This window comes from Cavia porcellus, unplaced genomic scaffold (assembly GCF_034190915.1).
Source record: "Cavia porcellus strain 051 isolate PalLab524CR breed Dunkin Hartley unplaced genomic scaffold, mCavPor4.1 scaffold_3, whole genome shotgun sequence".
NCBI lineage: Eukaryota > Metazoa > Chordata > Mammalia > Rodentia > Caviidae > Cavia > Cavia porcellus.
In genome coordinates, this window is record NW_026947486.1 from 39,941,360 (window position 1) to 39,960,337 (window position 18,978).

The 18,978-nt window shown below is 42.0% G+C and overlaps 2 protein-coding genes across 2 annotated transcripts; one reads left to right on the plus strand and one right to left on the minus strand.

Moving 5' to 3' along the window:
* Window positions 1-5,624: 5,624 nt before the first annotated feature.
* Window positions 5,625-7,850, minus strand: LOC134475462 (polyadenylate-binding protein 1-like 2). Its single transcript, XM_063246097.1, has one exon. The coding sequence runs from the start codon at window positions 7,448-7,450 to the stop codon at window positions 6,848-6,850; it is 603 nt and encodes a 200-aa protein (XP_063102167.1). The 5' UTR covers window positions 7,451-7,850; the 3' UTR covers window positions 5,625-6,847.
* Window positions 7,449-8,009, plus strand: LOC134475316 (antifreeze protein Maxi-like). The gene has a single exon (XM_063245559.1). It carries the CDS (start codon window positions 7,449-7,451, stop codon window positions 8,007-8,009), a length of 561 nt encoding a protein of 186 aa, XP_063101629.1.
* Window positions 8,010-18,978: the final 10,969 nt, after the last annotated feature.

Consider the following 18,978-nt stretch of genomic DNA (forward strand, 5'->3'; position numbering starts at 1 on the left):
TGATGCTACAGTATACGAAGTTATGCTCAAAGATTTCAAGGAAAGAGACACTATATGGTAACTACTTTTATGTTGGGATATCTTGTGGTGAAACACTATTCTGCTTAAATGGTTATGTTTTGATCTGCGCTGTTTTGCTGTTATGCCCTCTTTTATCTGAATCTCCCTTTTATTATTTACTTTTTTATTTTTATTCTTTTAATTAAGGGAAAAATAAATTTAAAAATAGCAGGATATATCATAGTAACCCACTTTGACTTTCCATTATCTTGATTTAAAGCCCTGTATTGCTCTCACCATCTTGTTTTGACTGATGTTCCTCTATTCTGTTTTGCTTGATAGTACCAGGTTCGAAAGTTTAGGCAACTGCTGTGAAGATAGTGGGATTCATTATGACACCCATTCTGGTTGACTATTATCTACTTTTGAAGACCTATAAAGTCTCCAATGTTTTGGTTTTGTCAGTTTTGTTCTTTACTGTTTTGTTCAATTTTATTATAACTGATGATATAGGCAATTCTATTAGAGATAGCAGGAGGCATTATGGTAACCATTGTTGATCACCTTGTATTATGCTTTTACATTATCTATTATGTCCACCATTTTGATTTGACTGACACTGTTCTGTTATGTCACATTTGGTTCTACTCTCTTGCAAAAAAGTAATAAGAACTGTGGTAGCAACAAAACCCAAAATATGTAATTGTCATTGTACAAAAGAGAGGAAAAGAAAGTGCTCTAAATGATATAACTGCATGTATATTTAAGTGTATAAGATAGATAATGATATTACTGAGTTTTGTTGGATCATTGAACAGAACTGTTTGCAGTCCCACTGTTGTAATGTCCACTTTATAAGCTTTAATTTTGTAAATTGAACAATTATTTCTAAGATGGCAATATGTAATCCATTAACTAGTGATTTCCTACTGTTTATTTTTTTCTGTAAATTTGTATAACTTGTACCCTTTCTCTGCTTTTTTTTCTTTTTCTCCTTAAATAAAATTCAAAAAATAAAATATAAAGGAGAAGATATTTAGCATCCTCCTACTTTTACTCTTGCTGTTTTTGCTCTCCTAAGCCACCTTGAAACATTGCCCCTGGGTCATGACACCCTACCTTCGAGCTAGCTGATAATGGGATGCACCTCCCACAAACTGTAAAATAAATAAATCTTTCCTTCCTTAATTTTGAGTGTCAGGCATTTTGTCTTAGCAATGAGAGAAATGAGACCAAGACACAATTTGGTACCAAAAAAATGAGGTCTTGCTGTGACTGTACCTATCCATATCATTCAACAGCCTTTGGTAATGTGGGAAAAGTTTGTAAATGTTCTGAGATCTTGCCTAAAAGAATATAGCTGGAACATTTTAGGCTGTCCTTTTTGGGAGATTCTGGTCAGAGCTCAGAAGATCAGAAGTGTAACAGAAATCCTGCTAGTAAAATCATACTGGGTAGATTTCTGCAGTACAGATGGACTGCTTTGGCTGTTGGACCCTGGACAATGCGTGTTATGGCTTGGCAAAAAGTTGGTCTGCATTTTGCTTGTGTCTGGAGACTTTGCCTGAGGCTGAGATTAAGGTCAGTGGACTAATTAATCTGGCAGAAGTGATTTCAAAGCATTCAAAGGTGGAGGCTATGGCCTGGATACTGTTGGGGGCTTTTAGCCAGATACATGTTCAAAATCAAGAGCAAAGAGCCCAACATGATAATTTAAAACAGTGTGAGTTTGACCAGAAAGGAAGGTCCAATAAAGCTGTGGTTTGTAAAGCTATAGCTGAGGAAATCACAGTTATTTAGAAGGAAGAGGAGAATAGAAAAGATGGCTTGAATGCATCACAAAAAGCAGCAAGTCTCCTTTGCAAACTCTAAACCGCAAAAGTGAAAGACTTTGATATGAGGAGAAAACCTTGGAGCACCATGTCCCAGGATGGTGGCAGCATACAAAAATTGTTACTCAGAATTGGATTCAGAGTGCCCAGTGATCCAGGCACTCAATCCCTACAGCCAAGGGGGAGGAAAGTTTTGCTATTGCTCCAGCTGGCAACAGATCTTGACATCATACACGTGGTTCAGGTTTTGAATGTATGCAGAATGCTAGAGTTTCATGGTTAAGAAGACTTTCACACCAATTTCAGAAAGCCATGCTAAGCCAGGCCCTGTGCCCCTTGGAGGCAATATATGAAGCTCCGAGGGTGAAATTGAAGGTGAAGTGGAGATCCCAGAAGTTTGGAAAAGCCAGAAAAGCTCTGAGGAGGGAGCAAACCCATCCTAAGAGAAAAGCTGTGGGAATTATAACTACCAGAAGTGCCATAGGGTTGCAGACACACAATCCTTTGGAGCTCACAATTTGCCACAAATTACTTCAGATGCTGGACATGGAACTAAAGGACTTAATGTTTGCCATGTTAGACTTTGTACTTACTTTGGTCCAAATTCTTTGTATCCCCATTTGTAACTTTGGAAATGAAAATGTTTATTTTGTGTCATTGCATGTTGGAAGTGCTTAACTTTGTTTTCATTTATACAGGGTCTTGCTGCTAAGAGTTTGCCTCAAATCTCAGAAGAGACTTGGGAGTTGGACTTTTCAGCAATGCTAAAATTGTTAGGATTTTGGCAACTCTGGCAGGGGGGCTGAATGCTTTTTGCATAAAGGATGTGCATGAGTCTTGGAGACCAGGGTCACAATATTATGGGTCTAATGTAATATAATGATAGACTTAATATTGGGTTTTAAGTCTTATTATTAAAAATGTGTTATAACATTCAAGTTGTAAAATGATAAGAATAAGCATGGCTTTATATCTGGAGGCTGATTTAAAGGAATGGGTCTGGTTGCCAAGTTCAAAAGGGTGAATTGTAATGGTTGATATGTGTCAACTTGAGAAATTTAATTTACCAAAGTGACTCAATAGAGAGCCAGGTTCCACATTTTGTAAACATCCTGAGACTGTGTAAGAAGGAGAGAGGGCACAGAGATTTTATGATTCTCTGGCCTGTCTTGGGGGTGGGACTAGTAGTCTGTTTCCAATATAAAGAAGAAGAGGCGTGCTATCTTGGCTTCTTCTCTTGCTGTCTTATGCTGCCTTGAAGTATTGCCTTGCCACCCTGCCTTGGAGCCAGCTGATTATAGACTTTAACCTCTTCAAACTGTGAACTAAATAAAATTTTCCTTTCTTAATTTGGGGTGTCTGGCATTTTGTCTTGGCAATGAGACAAAAGTATCTAAGACAGTTATGAAATTTTGTTTTACTTTTTTCATACAATAAAAAAGAATATATTCTTCAAGTAAAATCTTGATATTTCAGTGTTTTCCAAATTTCAATCTTCGACAAATTGTCTGTGCAATAGTATTAAATAGTACAAATTAGCTTGTTATTCTACTGAAACAGAAGTTTTTATTACTAATTTTACAGAGTTTGTGTCTTACTTTTAAGTGGCTTCTTAAAAATGACCTTTTTTTCTTTTTTAAATCAATTTTTTGACACATTGTGATTTTTAAGTATTAATTCACCCCTTGTGTAAACAAAGAGTATTAAATGCTTTTACCTAGAAGAGAGGAAAAATACAGAATTGTTCACATTGGATTTTGGACTAATGGAAAAATCTTAAAAGATATTTAATTATGCAAAATGGAGAAATTTTTAAAAAGAAATTTCTAGTCATATACATTGATAATCAGTTGTAGGAGAAACTTGAATAGCCACAAGTATTTATATCAAAAGCAAATTAAGGGAAAGGGGATGTAGCTCAGTGGAACAGCAACTGCCTGAAAAGTGTGAGGTTATGAGTTTGATGTCCAGTACAAAACAAACAAAGAAACAAAAATTTAAGATAAATGTATTCAGTATATTATATAATTGTCTCAAAATTATGAGTAGCAAAAACCTATATAGGATATATGAAAACACACTTATCTATATTTTAATGTTATTTCACCTTGTTCAAATTATTTATAAAATGATACAATAAAAACTATATGTCATTTTGACTTTATAAAAGTTAAAAAATAACTTTGACCAATTTAAGAAGATGAGTACTGATATGAACACTTTTCTACAACACTGGAGGATATACACTTTAAAAGGAGAAACACTTCAAAACGCATGAAGAAAAAGATTTGACAAATGCATATCTATTGCAATGGAATCCCACCAGAAAGGAATAAAAACACAAGAAACATTCCTTGACATTCAGGAAAAAAGATATTCATAGTAGAATCAACGATTCAGCAAATAAGGTAAAATCATTTTAAGCATACAACAAAATGGTTGCTTGTAGAAATGAACATTCTTGAAAAGAAATCTTATATAGTAAACATAATTGCTAGAAATAAAGACTGCTTTTGTGAAAATATTTACCAACAAAACAATGTATATTGTATTATAAAATAAAGACATGTAGATACTCACTTAAAATTTATGTTTTCAAGTAGAAATTTTAGGAATGCTACTAGGATTTTGGCTACTATGTCTAACATTAAAATCTTTTTAAAAATTTCTTGATAATCATTATATATATATAAAATGATTATCAAGAACTTTTATATATATAAAATATATATAATCATTTTATATATATAATGATTATCAAGAAATTTTATATAACTTTTATATATATAAATATAAAATAGTTAAAGTGGAACCACAAAATTTGTTACCTAAATAAAATATGGAAAAGATCAGAGATGGCTATAATATCAAATACAGATAATCAGCCAACTAGCCATGTCCTCTCATAATGCAAACATTATAAAGTTAAATTTATAAAGTCCTCTTTATAATGCAAACATTATAAAATTAAATTTGTAGTATAGATGGATGACTATTTAATGCATGTTTCCCTGTTGAAAAAGAACAAAATAATTGTTACTGTTGCTTTAAATACTCTTTTGGCAAATGTTGTTCAACAAAATAACCTGAATGTCAATAAGCTGTCAGCACTAGGATACTGAAAAGTTTGGTTTGTATTTAAAATTGATATATACAAACAACCTAGTTATTTAAAAATAAGTAAAGATTTAAAACATATGCAAAGACGTATGAAGAATATAACATTGACATGGTTTTACATGTATTGGTATAAGTCAACTGAATATTAGTAGCCAGAGAAAATGTTTTAAAGTATTTTATTGACATGAAATATATGCCGAGTATGCATATGTAACACATACTCACATATTTATGCATGAAGAGCAGATATAAAAATGGTATGAATACTTCAATATACATATATGACATATGCATAAAAAATGCACGACCAAAAGTCAAAACCTTTCAGGGAGGTATTGAAAATATTAGACAACAAGAGATGGGAAATGGTGGGTGTCCATTAGGATTGAAAACTGATTATTTCAATTTTCTTCTGTTAACCTGTCTGCCTTGTGAATATTTTGTCATTTTCCTACAATGATGGTGACTTAGGTTTTTGACAATCAGGAAAAGGACAGGAAGTGGGCAGTGGAGAAAGGAGTGATCAGTAGTGCTCAATTCCAGTAAAACAAGCAATGGTAGTGACCACCAATTTGCAGTCAATTAAGCTGGGCAAACACACACACCCGCACGCACACACACACACACACACACACACACACACACCCCAATTACTGCAACCAGGAGACAATGTAGGGGAAGTGGCCATACTCTTTTTACTAGCTGTGCTGGGTGGCATGAGTGCAAACTGCAACAATGCTTATGAAGCGGGCCTTTTGGCAACACACAGGAAAAGTCTTTGAAATGTCCCTCTGTGGGTTCTGCAAGTCCACAGGTAAGGAGACCATCCAGAATGCTAGCAGAGATTTGGCTTGACAGGCAAGGATTCACTCATCAGAGCACAGTGTTGGTTTTAAACACAGGGAATAAACTAGGCACCACCTGAATGTCCAACAATGCGGGAATGATTACAGGAACATTAAGATCCTTGGATACACAGGAGCACTCAGCAGGCACCGAAGATGATGTTTCATAAGCCTGTTGAATATCGTGGAAAGGAGTTCAGTGGGCTGACTTTAGTTTGGTTTTGGTTGCTGAAAAAAAATCAGGTCAAGAAACACCACATACATGAACCATTCTACAACAGTATGACACAGGGGAGGTGGAGTGGGAGTGAGAGGGAGAGAAGAGAGCCTGGAAAAACAGCACACCAAAAAGGTAAAAGTGGTTCTTTCTGGGTTGTAAGATCGTGAGGAGCAATGACTCTCTTGATTTTCTGTCATCGGATTTCCTTCTCCCTTCTGATATTTCTACCATGAGATTGAATCACCTGTGCAGTGAACAAAAAGAAGAAAGAAAATGCTTTTAAGAACCAAGCCACAGGGAGAAGTGGCAGCCTTTAACCTATCCAATGGCACAGATTAGGAGGATTACTCACAACACCCTTGGTAGGGGTGGAGGGAAGAGGAAGAGCTAGAGAGGAAGAGGAGAAAAGGAGGAAAAGGGAAATGAGGAGAAAGGAAGGGAGAGGGACAGAGCGAGGGGTGGGGGGGGGAACAGGGTAGGAAGGAGGGAGAGGAGAAAAGAAAGAGGGGTGGGAGATAAGCAGAGAGGGGGAGAAGGGAAGTGTGGGAGGGTAAGGGGAGAAGGAGAGAAGGCAGAACAGAGGGAGAGGGGAGGGACAAGGGGGGGTACAGTAGGAGAGGGAGAGGGGGAGGGAGAAGGAGTGGGAGAGGGGGAAGGAGAGGGAGAGAGGGAGGGGGAGGGAGAGAGAGGGAGAGGAAAGGAGGGGGAGAAAGGGAAAGAGAGAGACCTGCACTCCCAATACAATACACTGCTGGTAGGTTGGGGTGGGGGGAGTTGTAAACCGGATAGGAGCCCAGATTTGGCTCTGCTGGCTTGCTCCAGGCATGTCCTCATCGCAAGGTGGCCTCCTCATCAGTGTCTTCCTCAAAATCCTTGCAGTCAGCACTGGTGGATTGCCTGGCCCAGGCTCCCCTTTCGGCCTCCCTTTCTTTATGGGACTTGAATCTCCCGACGAAAATTTTGCGGTAGTTCAGGAACATGCCATTCATCGCATCTATGGCCCGCTCAGCGGACTCCTGCTTCTGGAAATGCACAAACCCATAGCCCTTGGGCCCCTTTTCGTCACAGGCCACTTTGCAGGACAAGATGTTGCCGAACGCCGAGAAGATGTTGTACAGAGCCTTGTTGTCTATAGTCTTGCCCAGGTTCTTGATGAAGACGTTGCCCACCCCACTCTTGCGGAGCGAGGGGTCCCTCTGGGACCACATGATGCGCACTGGCCTCCCTTTTATGACATCAAAGTTCAGGGTCTCCAGGGCCCGCTTGGCGTCCACCGGTTGCTGGTAGTTGACATAAGCGTAGCCCAAGGAGCGGCGGGTGATCTTGTCCCTGCAAATGCGGATGGAGAGGATGGGCCCTGCTGGGCTGAACTTCTCATATAGCATTGCCTCCGTCACCTCAGGGTGCAGGTCGCCCACGTACAGCGAGGCCATGGGAAAGTCTGGGTTCCCCTCCGAGCCCCCGCCCACCTCCGCATCCACCTCCGCATCCACCTCCCCTGCTGCAGTAGCTGCCGCGGCGGCGGCTGCCACTGCTACCTCCTCATCCGCATCCGCCTCCCCCAAGGGGGACACCGCAGCCTTGGCCGCAGCAGCGGCGACAGCCGCGCTGGCCTCCGCCCCCTCCCCAGCCAGGGCGACCGCCGCCTCCCCCAGGATGGCCTTGGCCGCTGCATCTTGCGCTGAGGCCTCGGCCTCCACCTCAGCCTCCACCTCTGCTTCCGCCTCCGCCACGGAGGCCTCCGCCACTGCCTCTGCCACCGTCGCCGCCGCAGCCTCGGCTGCCGCCGCAGCCGCTGCCGCCACCGCCGCTGCCACTGTCGCCGCTGTCGCCACGGTCACCGCTGCTGCCGGGCCGCTGCCGCGACCTCCCTTCCTGAACACTGAGGGAGAGAAGAGGCCAGGGAGGGCCGGAGGGCCGGAGGACGCAGAAACCGGGGCCCGGCCGGGGGCGGCGCAAGTGGGAGCTGGGGCGGGGGTGGTGCGCAGCTAGCCGAACTGGCCAAGTCCAACTCAGCCGGATGGCGAGCGCTGCCAGGAGCGCAGAAGCGCGAGTCGCCCCAGACTGCAGCCTGCTGCTGTTGCTGCTGCCTGTCTGTCGTGGGCTAGCGTGCCGGGCGCGGGCGGGAGGGCGGCGTGTGGTGGGGGGCGGGAGGGGGGGTGTTGGCGTCTGTGGTCCGGGCAGCTGGGAAGGCTTCTGTCTCTTTGGTTCCCCCTGTGGCTGCAGCGGGGCTGCGGGCCTCGGGCTGTGAGAGGGGCCTGGAGCAAAACTGGGGGCCGGGTGGAGGGGGCAAAGAAGTGGGTAAGAACTCAGTGTCTCCTAGTGTCCTCGTATGTTTATGCGGTGATAGGACTCCACTGTGGCCCCAAAGACCTTGGGTTCAACGAAGGAGGATGTATTTTACGCCCCTATGCTAATAATTAAATCTTTCCATGATTAAATTTAAGAAGTACCTAAAGGAGGTGGGCAGGGGAGAGGTGGGAGTGTGGTGAGCTTGAAGATGCACTAGCCTGGCCTAAACAAAGTGGAGAATAGTAGTTTTCTTACATCCAGGGGTTCTCCTCAGTCCTCTGCTGAGAGAGAGAAAGAGAGAGAGAGAGAGAGACAGAGAGACAGAGAGACACAGAGAGAGACAGACAGACAGACAGAGAGACAGAGACAGACAGACACAGAGACAGACACACAGACAGAGACAGAGAGAGAGACAGAGAGACAGAAAGACAGAGAGACACAGACACAGACAGACAGAGAGAGAGAGAGAGAGAGAGAGAGAGAGAGAGAGAGAGAAGACTCTAAGGTCACCATTGCCAAAAAAGCAGACATTCTGATTTTGGGGCTCCCAAGTGCCCTCAAGCTGATCCATCTTTTGAGATCCCTCTCCCTTTTCCAGTCTTTTTCCTCTTCTGCAACACTTGTGAAAGAGACTAAAAGACATGTGTTCACTCATAATGCCATGACACAAATATTTATACAGGTTGGTGCCAGTTCCTACAGATAAGGGATAAGGGAGCCTAGGAGACAGGAAGATATAGGCTGCTTTTGAGCTTGTACTTGGGCATAGACAACCTGATCTGGAAAGCTTGGAAAGTCTAGAAAGTCTCCCAGATTATGGGAGAACGATGGACCTGGGTTTCTGTACAGCCCCAACTCCTTGCCCGTCCCCCAAGCCCGTGTCTATGGTGCCTGCTAGTGAAGGAATGAAGTGCGTCCATCAATATTGCCATCCTCAATGGTAAGGTGAGAAAAGCCAAAGCAATAGCTATGGGTAGGGCCTGGTCCAGAGCCAGGTACATGTTTACTCTTGGCTCTGCCTTCAAGGTGATGAGATTCTCAACCTGAGCCAAGAAATGCACATCCATGGTCAAAGAAACACAGAAACAAAACCTGAAATCTCTCTCTAGACTCTAGTCCCACTTCACCAGCTAATACTTATGCCACTGGGGGCTAAACACTGGCAATGTGATAAGTGAACAGTGAGTGTTGATGTGCTACAGGTATGGGGCAGGGAGAGAAGAGGTGAACCAGCAGTGTGCATCGTGGGAGCAGTGAAGCCATACAGGGCTAAGTGCTGAGTGGGCAGGCCAGCTAATGACCATCACGGTAGTGTGACAGAGTCCTAAAGCCTCCAGAAAGGGAGCCTTCAGAAAGGGAGGCTCCAGAAGGGTTTGGACTATGGACCCAAGGTCGTGAGCACCACTCAGCATGCTCAAGCAGGGAAATGCTACAATCAGAACTTCAGACAACGTACAATGTAAACATCAGTATGCTTGTAAGTGCATATGCATACATGCACCCAGGTAGGTAAACCTAAGACAGGGCTGGCGAAACAAAATAAGAGAGTCAGGTGGAACCAATTTCAAGAGTCATAACAACCCTTCCCCCATCTCTCCTTCCATGCCAGAAATGAGCCAGTGGGGTCAGGTATTAAAAAATATGATCAAATATACTGCCTTACCTTAGGACATCATCACTGCGCTGGAGCTGAGGCTGCCCCTACAGAAAACAGAAACCTGCAAATGCTGTATGATTGGACTGCGGTGACCGTGGAACGTCACCTGCCCAGTATATATTCTCTCCCCACCCCTATTCACCTTATTTAGGGGTAGAAAAATCTGTTTTTTATGGTGGCCATGTTGGCTGGACCTGAGCAAAAATAATCAGGAGCCTGAGGAGGCAGTGAGAACTTTCCCTCACTGCCCAGAAAGCATTCCAAGAGAGAAGAGAAGAAGCGGCACAGACCTGTACCTTGCTGGATTGCAAAGTCCAGCTCTCTCCCCCCAGGCAGGGCTAGTGCCAACAAAGTCAAAGGGAAGAGGCCCAGGAAAAGCCTGCTGCACAGCCTGTGCCTGACCAAGGTGACCACTCCCACCACTATTAGGAACCATGTCCTGGGGCTCCAGGCAGCTTGCATGAAGCAGGCAGATGAGTTGGGCCTCAGCATTTCAGCATTGTGACGGGACAGGGAGGTAGGAGCCCTACGGCAGATCAGTGAGGTGAGGGAGAGGTCCCTCGCTTATGGGACCTTATTCAGATGAATGATTTCAGAAGTATTGGGGCCTCACATATGCCATGCATTCTGCTAGCCAGAAAGAGAACCCCTGCACCCAGAGAGCTTATTTCACAATGGGCAGGTACATGATAGACTCTTCAGAAAATATAAAACCTATTACAAATGGTTATAAAGCTCTCAGGGGAATAAGGAAAATAATCTAGTATATATCTACCTAGAATCCCAGAGAAGGGGCAAAGGAGGAGCTACCGCAGCCCAGGGAAGACCTGTGTGAGGACAACGATAAGCTGCCAGACCTACAGACCCAAGAGGTGAACCTGCCTCCCAGAGAGAACTGCAATTCTAACAGCCCTGTGCGAGAAAGGAAAAGTTCCGGGGTATAGGGATGGAGACAGAAAAGTTACCACTGTGGCTGGGGCCCAGTATGAGAGGAGATGAAAGGAAGGAACTGGAGGAAGGTGCAGTGGATGGGGAAGCCACAATGAAGGGTTTGGTTCTTCATCAGGGTGTTCCAGGCAGCCAGAGAGGGGACTGGCTCAAGGGAGCGACATGATCTAATTTACATTCAATAATTTATCTGTGACTGCTCTGTGTGGGAAATGTTACAAGTGGGCAGGGCATGAGGGAGAGCAGAGATAATAGTTGCAAGTCTCCTGTAGCGTTCCAACTGAGAAAACACAGTGCCTTGGCCTAAGCTGCAACCATGAATTTGGAGACTAGTGCATGCATTCACATGGCATGTTGCAGATAGAAGGCACAGCACTTACCAGTGGATTAAAGGCCTTCAGTGATCAAACTTTAAAAATTAATGATTACTATGGCAAGGCATTCTAGCACGACCTCATCATGGAGTTACTATGTGCAGTCACAGGCAGTAAGGAACGTGGTTGAGGTAAGTTTGGAGAATGGAGGTAAGAAAGACAGTTGGGAGTTTTGTGAAGAGCTCCTATTTGTACATGCCAAAATTACAGAAGGCTACTTGTCATCCAGAAAGGCAGGAGAAAGGAATCATGGAGACAAGAGGACACAGTGTTTAAAGTCATGAGTCTGCGGCGGATCACTTAGAGAGAAAGTACAGCCAGGAGGAGCGGGTGAAGAGCTATTCCCTGCGCCACTTTGACGTTTAGAAGTGGGGATGAGGAGGGCACACCAGAACAGGAGACTGAGAAGGACTGGCCAGTGAGTGGACTTCTTCTTCATGGCCCTGCATGTTCACATCAGTGTTCTCATTCAGGATCTGCTCTCGGTGCTCTGAGATGCACATCCCTGGGAGTTGGTATAAAATGAGTCAACAATGACCTGACTGTGTATGCTAGGGCTTGAACCTGTCTTTCTCATTTTTTCTCAGTGGAGCTTTAAAAGGAGAGAGGTTCAGGTACAGAGACCCTCAATCGTGATCTTCTGTGCTGTTTCATGCAGCCCCCTTCCTTTTTCCTACAAGGAGGAAGAAATCCAAAGAAGTAGGGATGTGATTCAGGGAGCGGGGAAAAATTGTAGACAGAATGGAAAAAGGCAGGGGATGGGGCACCAATAGGGAGAAGAGCTGAATAACACTCTTTGCAAGAATGGATCAAAACACCAAAAACCAGGGTCCAACTAAAGAAACCCTGTCCCATCAATTTATCATTGTCACATCTTCAGGGAGGATGCATAGGGGAATAGACAATGAAAACACAATTATATTTTGGAGTAGGAAAATAGTCTCTATCAATTTGCACTGACCTCCTCTGCCTCCCCTCAAATTCCTTCAAATAAAAATAGTCCTGGGGCATGAACCAAAGAAACCTCAGCCGTCAGCTTTCATTGAGGGAGTACCGCAAAGTGTTAGGTCGTGTCCACGTTGCTTGACAAGTAATACCACTGGTTGCTAAATTGTCTTGAATAAATACAATCAATTTAGAAAATGGCCCTTTGGATCTTTATAAGACACAGTTAAGGGAGGCAGATATGTGGGGGCAGGGATGGAGTGAGAATTGTTCCTATAGAAAGAAGTGTCGCAGGACATTTGGCTGTGCCTACAAGCGTGGTTATCACAGAAAAATTCATATCCAGCAAACTAGACATAAAAGAGGTATGCATCAATTGGGAAGAGACTGGCACAGCCATTCCGTGGTGTATTTGTGTAACTGTTTACAAATGTGAATTACATATATATGGGCTGATATAGTTGGGTTTCACCTAGTACTAGGTGAGAAAAACAAGTTACAGGGAAGGGAATGCTGCATGGTCGCAATATCAGGGCTTGAGGGTAGGGAATAAAGGAGGCCAAGAAATGATGCCATGCTTACGTGACACTGTTTCACATCTCCTCCTGCATATCTCATAGGCACTTCATCCTGAAATGGAGAAATGAAGCTCCATTTAGCTTCTTCGCTCTTGCCAACTGCACCGTCACCAGCAGTCTTCTCCCAAGAAGGAATAACACCACAAGGGGTCAGGATATTGCAGCAAAGTACAGAGAGTGACTCCCATTTCTTACTTATTCACAGGTTCCTTGTGTGAAGGAATATCAGAATCAAACCACCATCCTATGCCTCAACACCCACAGACACATCACTCAAAATAGAAAAAGTAATTCCTTGTTCTAATTCTGACCCAGATATTTCATTTTTAAAGTGACAAAGCAACATAGAATGCAGCTAGCACCCCTTTGGGAGCCATCTCCAACCCATTCCCCATGGAGCCTTAAGTAAGTAGATCACCCTTGGATGTGACTAAATGCCGGAGACAAACAAGAACTTGGATTGTCTCTCTCATTTCTTTCTCTCTCTCCACCGCACTCGCTATCTCCTTCACTTTTTCCTCAAAATGAGAATCTCTTTGACTCTTTACCTTCTGTCTTTTAGAAGCAGGCAATACTCACAAGAGGGATCACTGTTACTGGTATTTAGCCATAAGATGGTCATGAGAAATGAAGAGGCTCATACTCCTTGCACTTCTTATGTATTCCTAAAGTCCTGGATCTGGTTTGGTGCAAACAAAGGAAGATGAGACTTGCAATCAAATTCACATGTAGGTAGAATTCTAAGACAAAATGAATAACCACCCAAAGATTCCATATGTGCTAGGAGTTAGAATTTCATAAATTCTGAGTAAGGATCTGAGTAATTTCCTTTATAACAAATAGCTTTGCCCCACTCTTGCTTTGGAACCGAGAACAAAAGGTGGTCTCCACTGAAGAATGGAACATAGCATTCCATGTATTTTTCATACTGGGAGCCAACGCACCTTCCCACATATGCTTAGAGGTCTAACTGACATCCTTCTGTGTCAATTTCAGGCAGTTTGCAGGAGTGATCTTATAACAATACACCTAACGGTGCACCAAACAGTTGTGCTTACCTTAATCAACTTACAATATCTTCTTCATTTTTTTACTCTTACTTTGAAGTTCTTATCCATATCAAGGGATAATTACAAGGATGAAAAGTGGGGATGTAAGGTAAAAGTTTTTCACCAGCACCTGGCATGTGTTCCATGCACAGTAATACATACTCCTTATTGATTGATCAACTTTCTCTCTGTTTTGAGGGTGTGCTTATTCAGCCAATTTGGGGAGACCGGTCCCTTTTCTTTCTGGCAACTCAGGAAGCCTGGACGTTTCTCTCTCACCAGGATCAAGGTGCCCTTACAGAGAGACTCTGATCTTCTGGATTTATTCCAGGTAATGACTGGATTTTCCTCCAGGCAACTGCCTCATTCTGCCTGACCTCACTTGGGTCACGACTTTGCTGTGTTTTTCTACAGACGTTCCAGTGATAGGACCTCTTATGGCATGCTGATTTATTTTCTAGAGGTCCTAGACTGCTGCAGGTCAACACAAGACAGCATGGCTGTGTCTCTACTCAAGAAAACCACCCAGAAGATTTTCACAATACTACCTCAATAAAATGGGATCCTCAGTAGAGAGTGAGTTTTCTGTGATCCATGTATGCAGTCATTTGGGGGCCAGTGTGGACATACTTTACTATAAGGCAACACAGTCCTCCCGGTGCTTTGGTGTAAGGCAAATATACTGACCACATGTTGATGCTTCCATGTCATGTCTGGAACAGTATTATCAGTATCCCTGACTGTGAAGTGACACATGTATGGATTATGGGAGTGTGAGTGGTCCTAGACTGTTACAGACAAACAGTAGCATGAGTTTCTGGGTAATTCATATTCACCCTGTTTAACAGATGTGAGATTAAATCTCCTTCAATCAAGTGATGTCCTGCAAAAATCATGATGATGAACCTTGGGACATTTTAAATGTACACCACCTGCTTAAAAGTATTCTCAAAAGTTATACTTAAGAAGATGGAGTCATGCATGTGGTAAGAAGAATACTGATAAGGAAAAAGTGCAGAGGAGCTTATGATAAAGAGCAAAGATCCTAGGTCTCTTCACCTACTACTCCCCAGTTGTGCTTCCCAAGTTAGAGCGTTGTAATAATTTCCGTATCCATTGTTCTTTCACTCACCTCCTGAGAGCTAAGTAAAGTATTTTCACCCCCTATTTTCAGTAATATATAAATTTTGGATATCATCAAGTGACTGCATTCCATTAGAGAGAAAAATTTAACTCACTCACTGTATCTTTGAGCTGCCCTCTTCCTTTCTCTCATTTTCTTATAACTTCTTCTGATTTTTGAGTTCCTCAGAACTAGTGCTCCAGCAACTTTATGTGATCTATTTAACTATCAGCTTTGTCTATACACCTGGGACAGTTTTCCCTGGTTTCCTACAAAATGAGGATGTTACCCACCCCTTCCCTTCCCTTCCCTCAGCTTCTCTGCCTCCTTCCTATATCCGCCTATTCTAACTGATGGTCAGGCAAATGCTTGTTAAGCTCTTTAAATCAGTAATGATCCATGAAATGAGTGCCACTAAAATCTCTTTTACACATGGGAAAACTTTGGTACACTGAGTAGTTAAAGAAGAAGCAGAGCCTGGGTTGCAATTTGACACAAAACAGTCTTGTAACACAGTTCCACCTGGTGACTGCTAGGCTCTTCTACACTAAAATACTCTTTTTCTTTATCAGAGTGCATAAATATTACCTAGTTGACTCATACTGATGACACAAATGCAACAAAGCACAGATTCATAAATAATGATTTTTAAAAAACAAAGATTAAAAAATTTCCGTTTTGTCATAGTTTTCACAATCTGATCCCAGACTTTCTAAAACTCAGGCAAATACATGACAGGATTAGCATTTTTCCTGTGATAGGAATGTGTATATTTATGTGTTTGTGTATTTGCTTGCATGTGTGTGTATGTCAAAAAATGAGGCCGTATGCCTGACAGTTTTTCTCATTTTCCTGTATTCATAGACATAAAAATTATCAACCTGTATGCACCAAATCATGGCGCACCCAACATTATAAAATAAACACTAGTAGATGCAAAAGATCACAAAAACATCAGTACAGTTATGAAAGAGGACCTCATACGCTGCTTTCATAAAAGAAAGAGCAACTAAACAAAAAATCAACAAAGAAATATCAGAATCAAACCAATCCTTTGAACAGATAGGCTTAGCAGTGATACAGAGACTATTCCACCCAACAATTATGGAATACACAATACTTTTGGTAGCACATGGTTCCTTCTCCAAAATAGACCACAGTCTAGCCAATAAAGCCTGACTAAGAACATACTAAAGAACTGAAATCTTCCGATGCGTATTATTGAATCATGGTGCAATCAAAGCAGAAATCAATGGCAAGTCAATAGAATAGAAATCATGCAAACATATGGTAATTAAGCAACACATTCTTGAATAATCATTATGTCTCAGATGAAAGTAAGTGAGAAACAAGGCACTTGCTAAAATTAAACAATAATGCCAGTACATCGTACCAAAACTCATGGCACACAGTGAAAACAGTCCTGTGAGGGAAGTTTATACCTGTGTATACGCACATCAGAAAAACAGAGCAAGTGTAAAAATGATGTATCTCAAGGTTCTAGAAGAAGAGCAATACAAATCCAAAGCTTGTATAAGGAAGCACATTATAAGGAGAAGAGTGGAAATGAATAAAACGAAGGACAAGAATATAATATAAAGAATTAATGAGTCGAAAAGGTGGTTCCTTGAAAGATTAAACAAAATAGACAAGACTTCTGCCAGTCTTACCAAAAAAGAAAAGTTAGCGTTTATATCTAGATGTCCTTATAAGCCTCATATGCTCATAGATGGGGCTTTGTTAGAAGTGGCTGTATCCAGAGTTTGTGATGCTTGGGTTAAGGGTGTATTATTACTAAACTAGGCTACTGATTGGTTTTGGCATAGTGCTGAATGTTCACAATGGAAAGCCTTCCCTGGGTGTGAGTGCTACCCACCCTAAGGCTGGGAAGCCTGGATGCAATATAAAGGACCAAATGAGGACAGCTGTAGTTGCACATTGCTGCTGCTTCTCTGATGCTTTTTTGCTGTGCAGCTTTCTGCCTGCAGTGAACTCTTTCTCCTGCTGTTCCTCTCTGCCATGCCATCTTGCCTTAGAGCCAGCCAACTATAAATTTAAACCTCTGCAAACTGTGAGCTAAAAAGTCTTCCTCCCTTTGATGCTGGGTATTTTTTCTCAGCAATAAGAAAAGTAACTGAGATTCAATCTAATGAGAAGCAATGCAATTAAAGAATATTTATAAACCACACCCCACAAAATAACAACAACAACAAAAATCCCACTACCAAGTAAGAAAAGTTCTGGGTTGACGGATTCCAAGCAAAATTGTACAAAAACTTCTGAGACAATCTAATGTCAACACTCCTCAAAATCTTTATTTCAACTAAGAAATGAGGACTTCCAAATTATTATCAGAAGCTGACATTATTCTGATCCCTAAATGAGAAAAAAATGCAGATCTTCTTTCAAACCGGGAAATGCAGCTGGCAGTTGGGATGAGTCCTGCATGCCATCCCGGGCCCCAGGAGACTTTAAGATCATTGCTCCCAGTGCTCAAGGACCCGACCAGGTCGCCGTCACACTAGACTAGCTTTGGGAAGTTCTGTGGACCAATTACATTATGTGTAGGAACCTTCTTCAGTCAGGGGAGTTGAGAGCAGGTGAAGTGAGTGGCAAGGGATTGGTCTTTGCCTGGGGAGAGCTTCAGCCCATCATCTACAGTGGTTACATGCCTGCTTAGCTACTGGAACACTGAAGGTGGCACAACAGGGCCTAAGGGCCTGAATGGACCATGCTCAGCAAACTCCATTCAGTCCCAGGAGCCCAGGGCATAGGAGACGATTTCCAAGACACCCAGAGGAAGCCATGGAACGACACTTGAAACAAAGAAATATAGGAAAATGACAAAACAAAAAAACAAAATGCAATCTTGAACTTCCAGCCCATCCCAAGAAAGCTTAGGAGCCAAGTATACGGAAGAAAATATATGCCATACACTTGAAATACCTCTAATAATAGCAACTGAATTAAAGAAGAAGCTCCAGGAAGCTTCAAAGAGACTCAGACTAGAAATAATCTCCAGGTAAAAGAATAAATGCAAAAACAATGAAAGAGATGCTAAAGACATCTAAAGAAGATACAGTTAAAAATTAGAGGGACAAAACAAAAAGATAGAATCCCTGGATGAATAGTTTAAGAAACAAAAAGAATACATAATGCAGATTCAAAGAGATATACAGGAAATTAAAAATTCCATAGAAAGTTGTAAAAACTGACTCAACAAAAGTTAAGATAGAATTTCAGACCTTGAAGATAAGATTGCAGCTAGTGAACAGGAAAGGAAAGATCTTTTAAAAATAACAAGGAACCAGGAAATAACAGTCCAACAGCTGCAAGACGATGCAAAGTAAAACAACATAAGATTGATAGGGATAAATGAAAAAGAATGGGACAACACAAATGATATCAAGAGGCTACTTACAGAAGTAATAGCTGAAAGTTTCCCAAACATGAGAATGAAAACTGATATTAGGATTAGTGAAGCAAGTAGACCTCCAAATAACCATAACCAAAATAAAACTACACCCAGACATATCATAATCACCATCCCAGAAATTCAACATAAGAATAGAATACTAAAAGCTGTCAGAGAAAAAAGACATGTCATCTATACAGGAAACCCTATCAGAATCATAGCAGACTTCTCAACACAAACAATGAAGTCAAGAAGAGCATGGAGTGAAGTATTTCAGATCCTAAAGGAAAATGATTTCCAACCTAGACTGATGTACCCTGAAAAACTATCCTTCAAAATGGATGGAGAAATAAAATACTTCCATGACAAAGACAGCTGAAGAACTTCATGATCACCAAGCCTCCCTGCAAAGAATACTGAAAGACAGTCTAGATTCACATAGGAATAAACCACAGAGCAAGGTAGAGAACTAAGTAGAATGGAAAAATTAAGATGCAACAGCAGAAAGATAACATGCCAACAATAAGCAAATATACAACAATTATAACCTATAATGTAAATAGTATCAATTCACCAATTA

Excerpts from the sequence above, each read along its gene's own strand:
- LOC134475316 (XM_063245559.1), top strand. The coding sequence starts at position 7,449 with ATGGGAAAGTCTGGGTTCCCCTCCGAGCCCCCGCCCACCTCCGCATCC.
- LOC134475462 (XM_063246097.1), bottom strand. The coding sequence starts at position 7,450 with ATGGCCTCGCTGTACGTGGGCGACCTGCACCCTGAGGTGACGGAGGCA.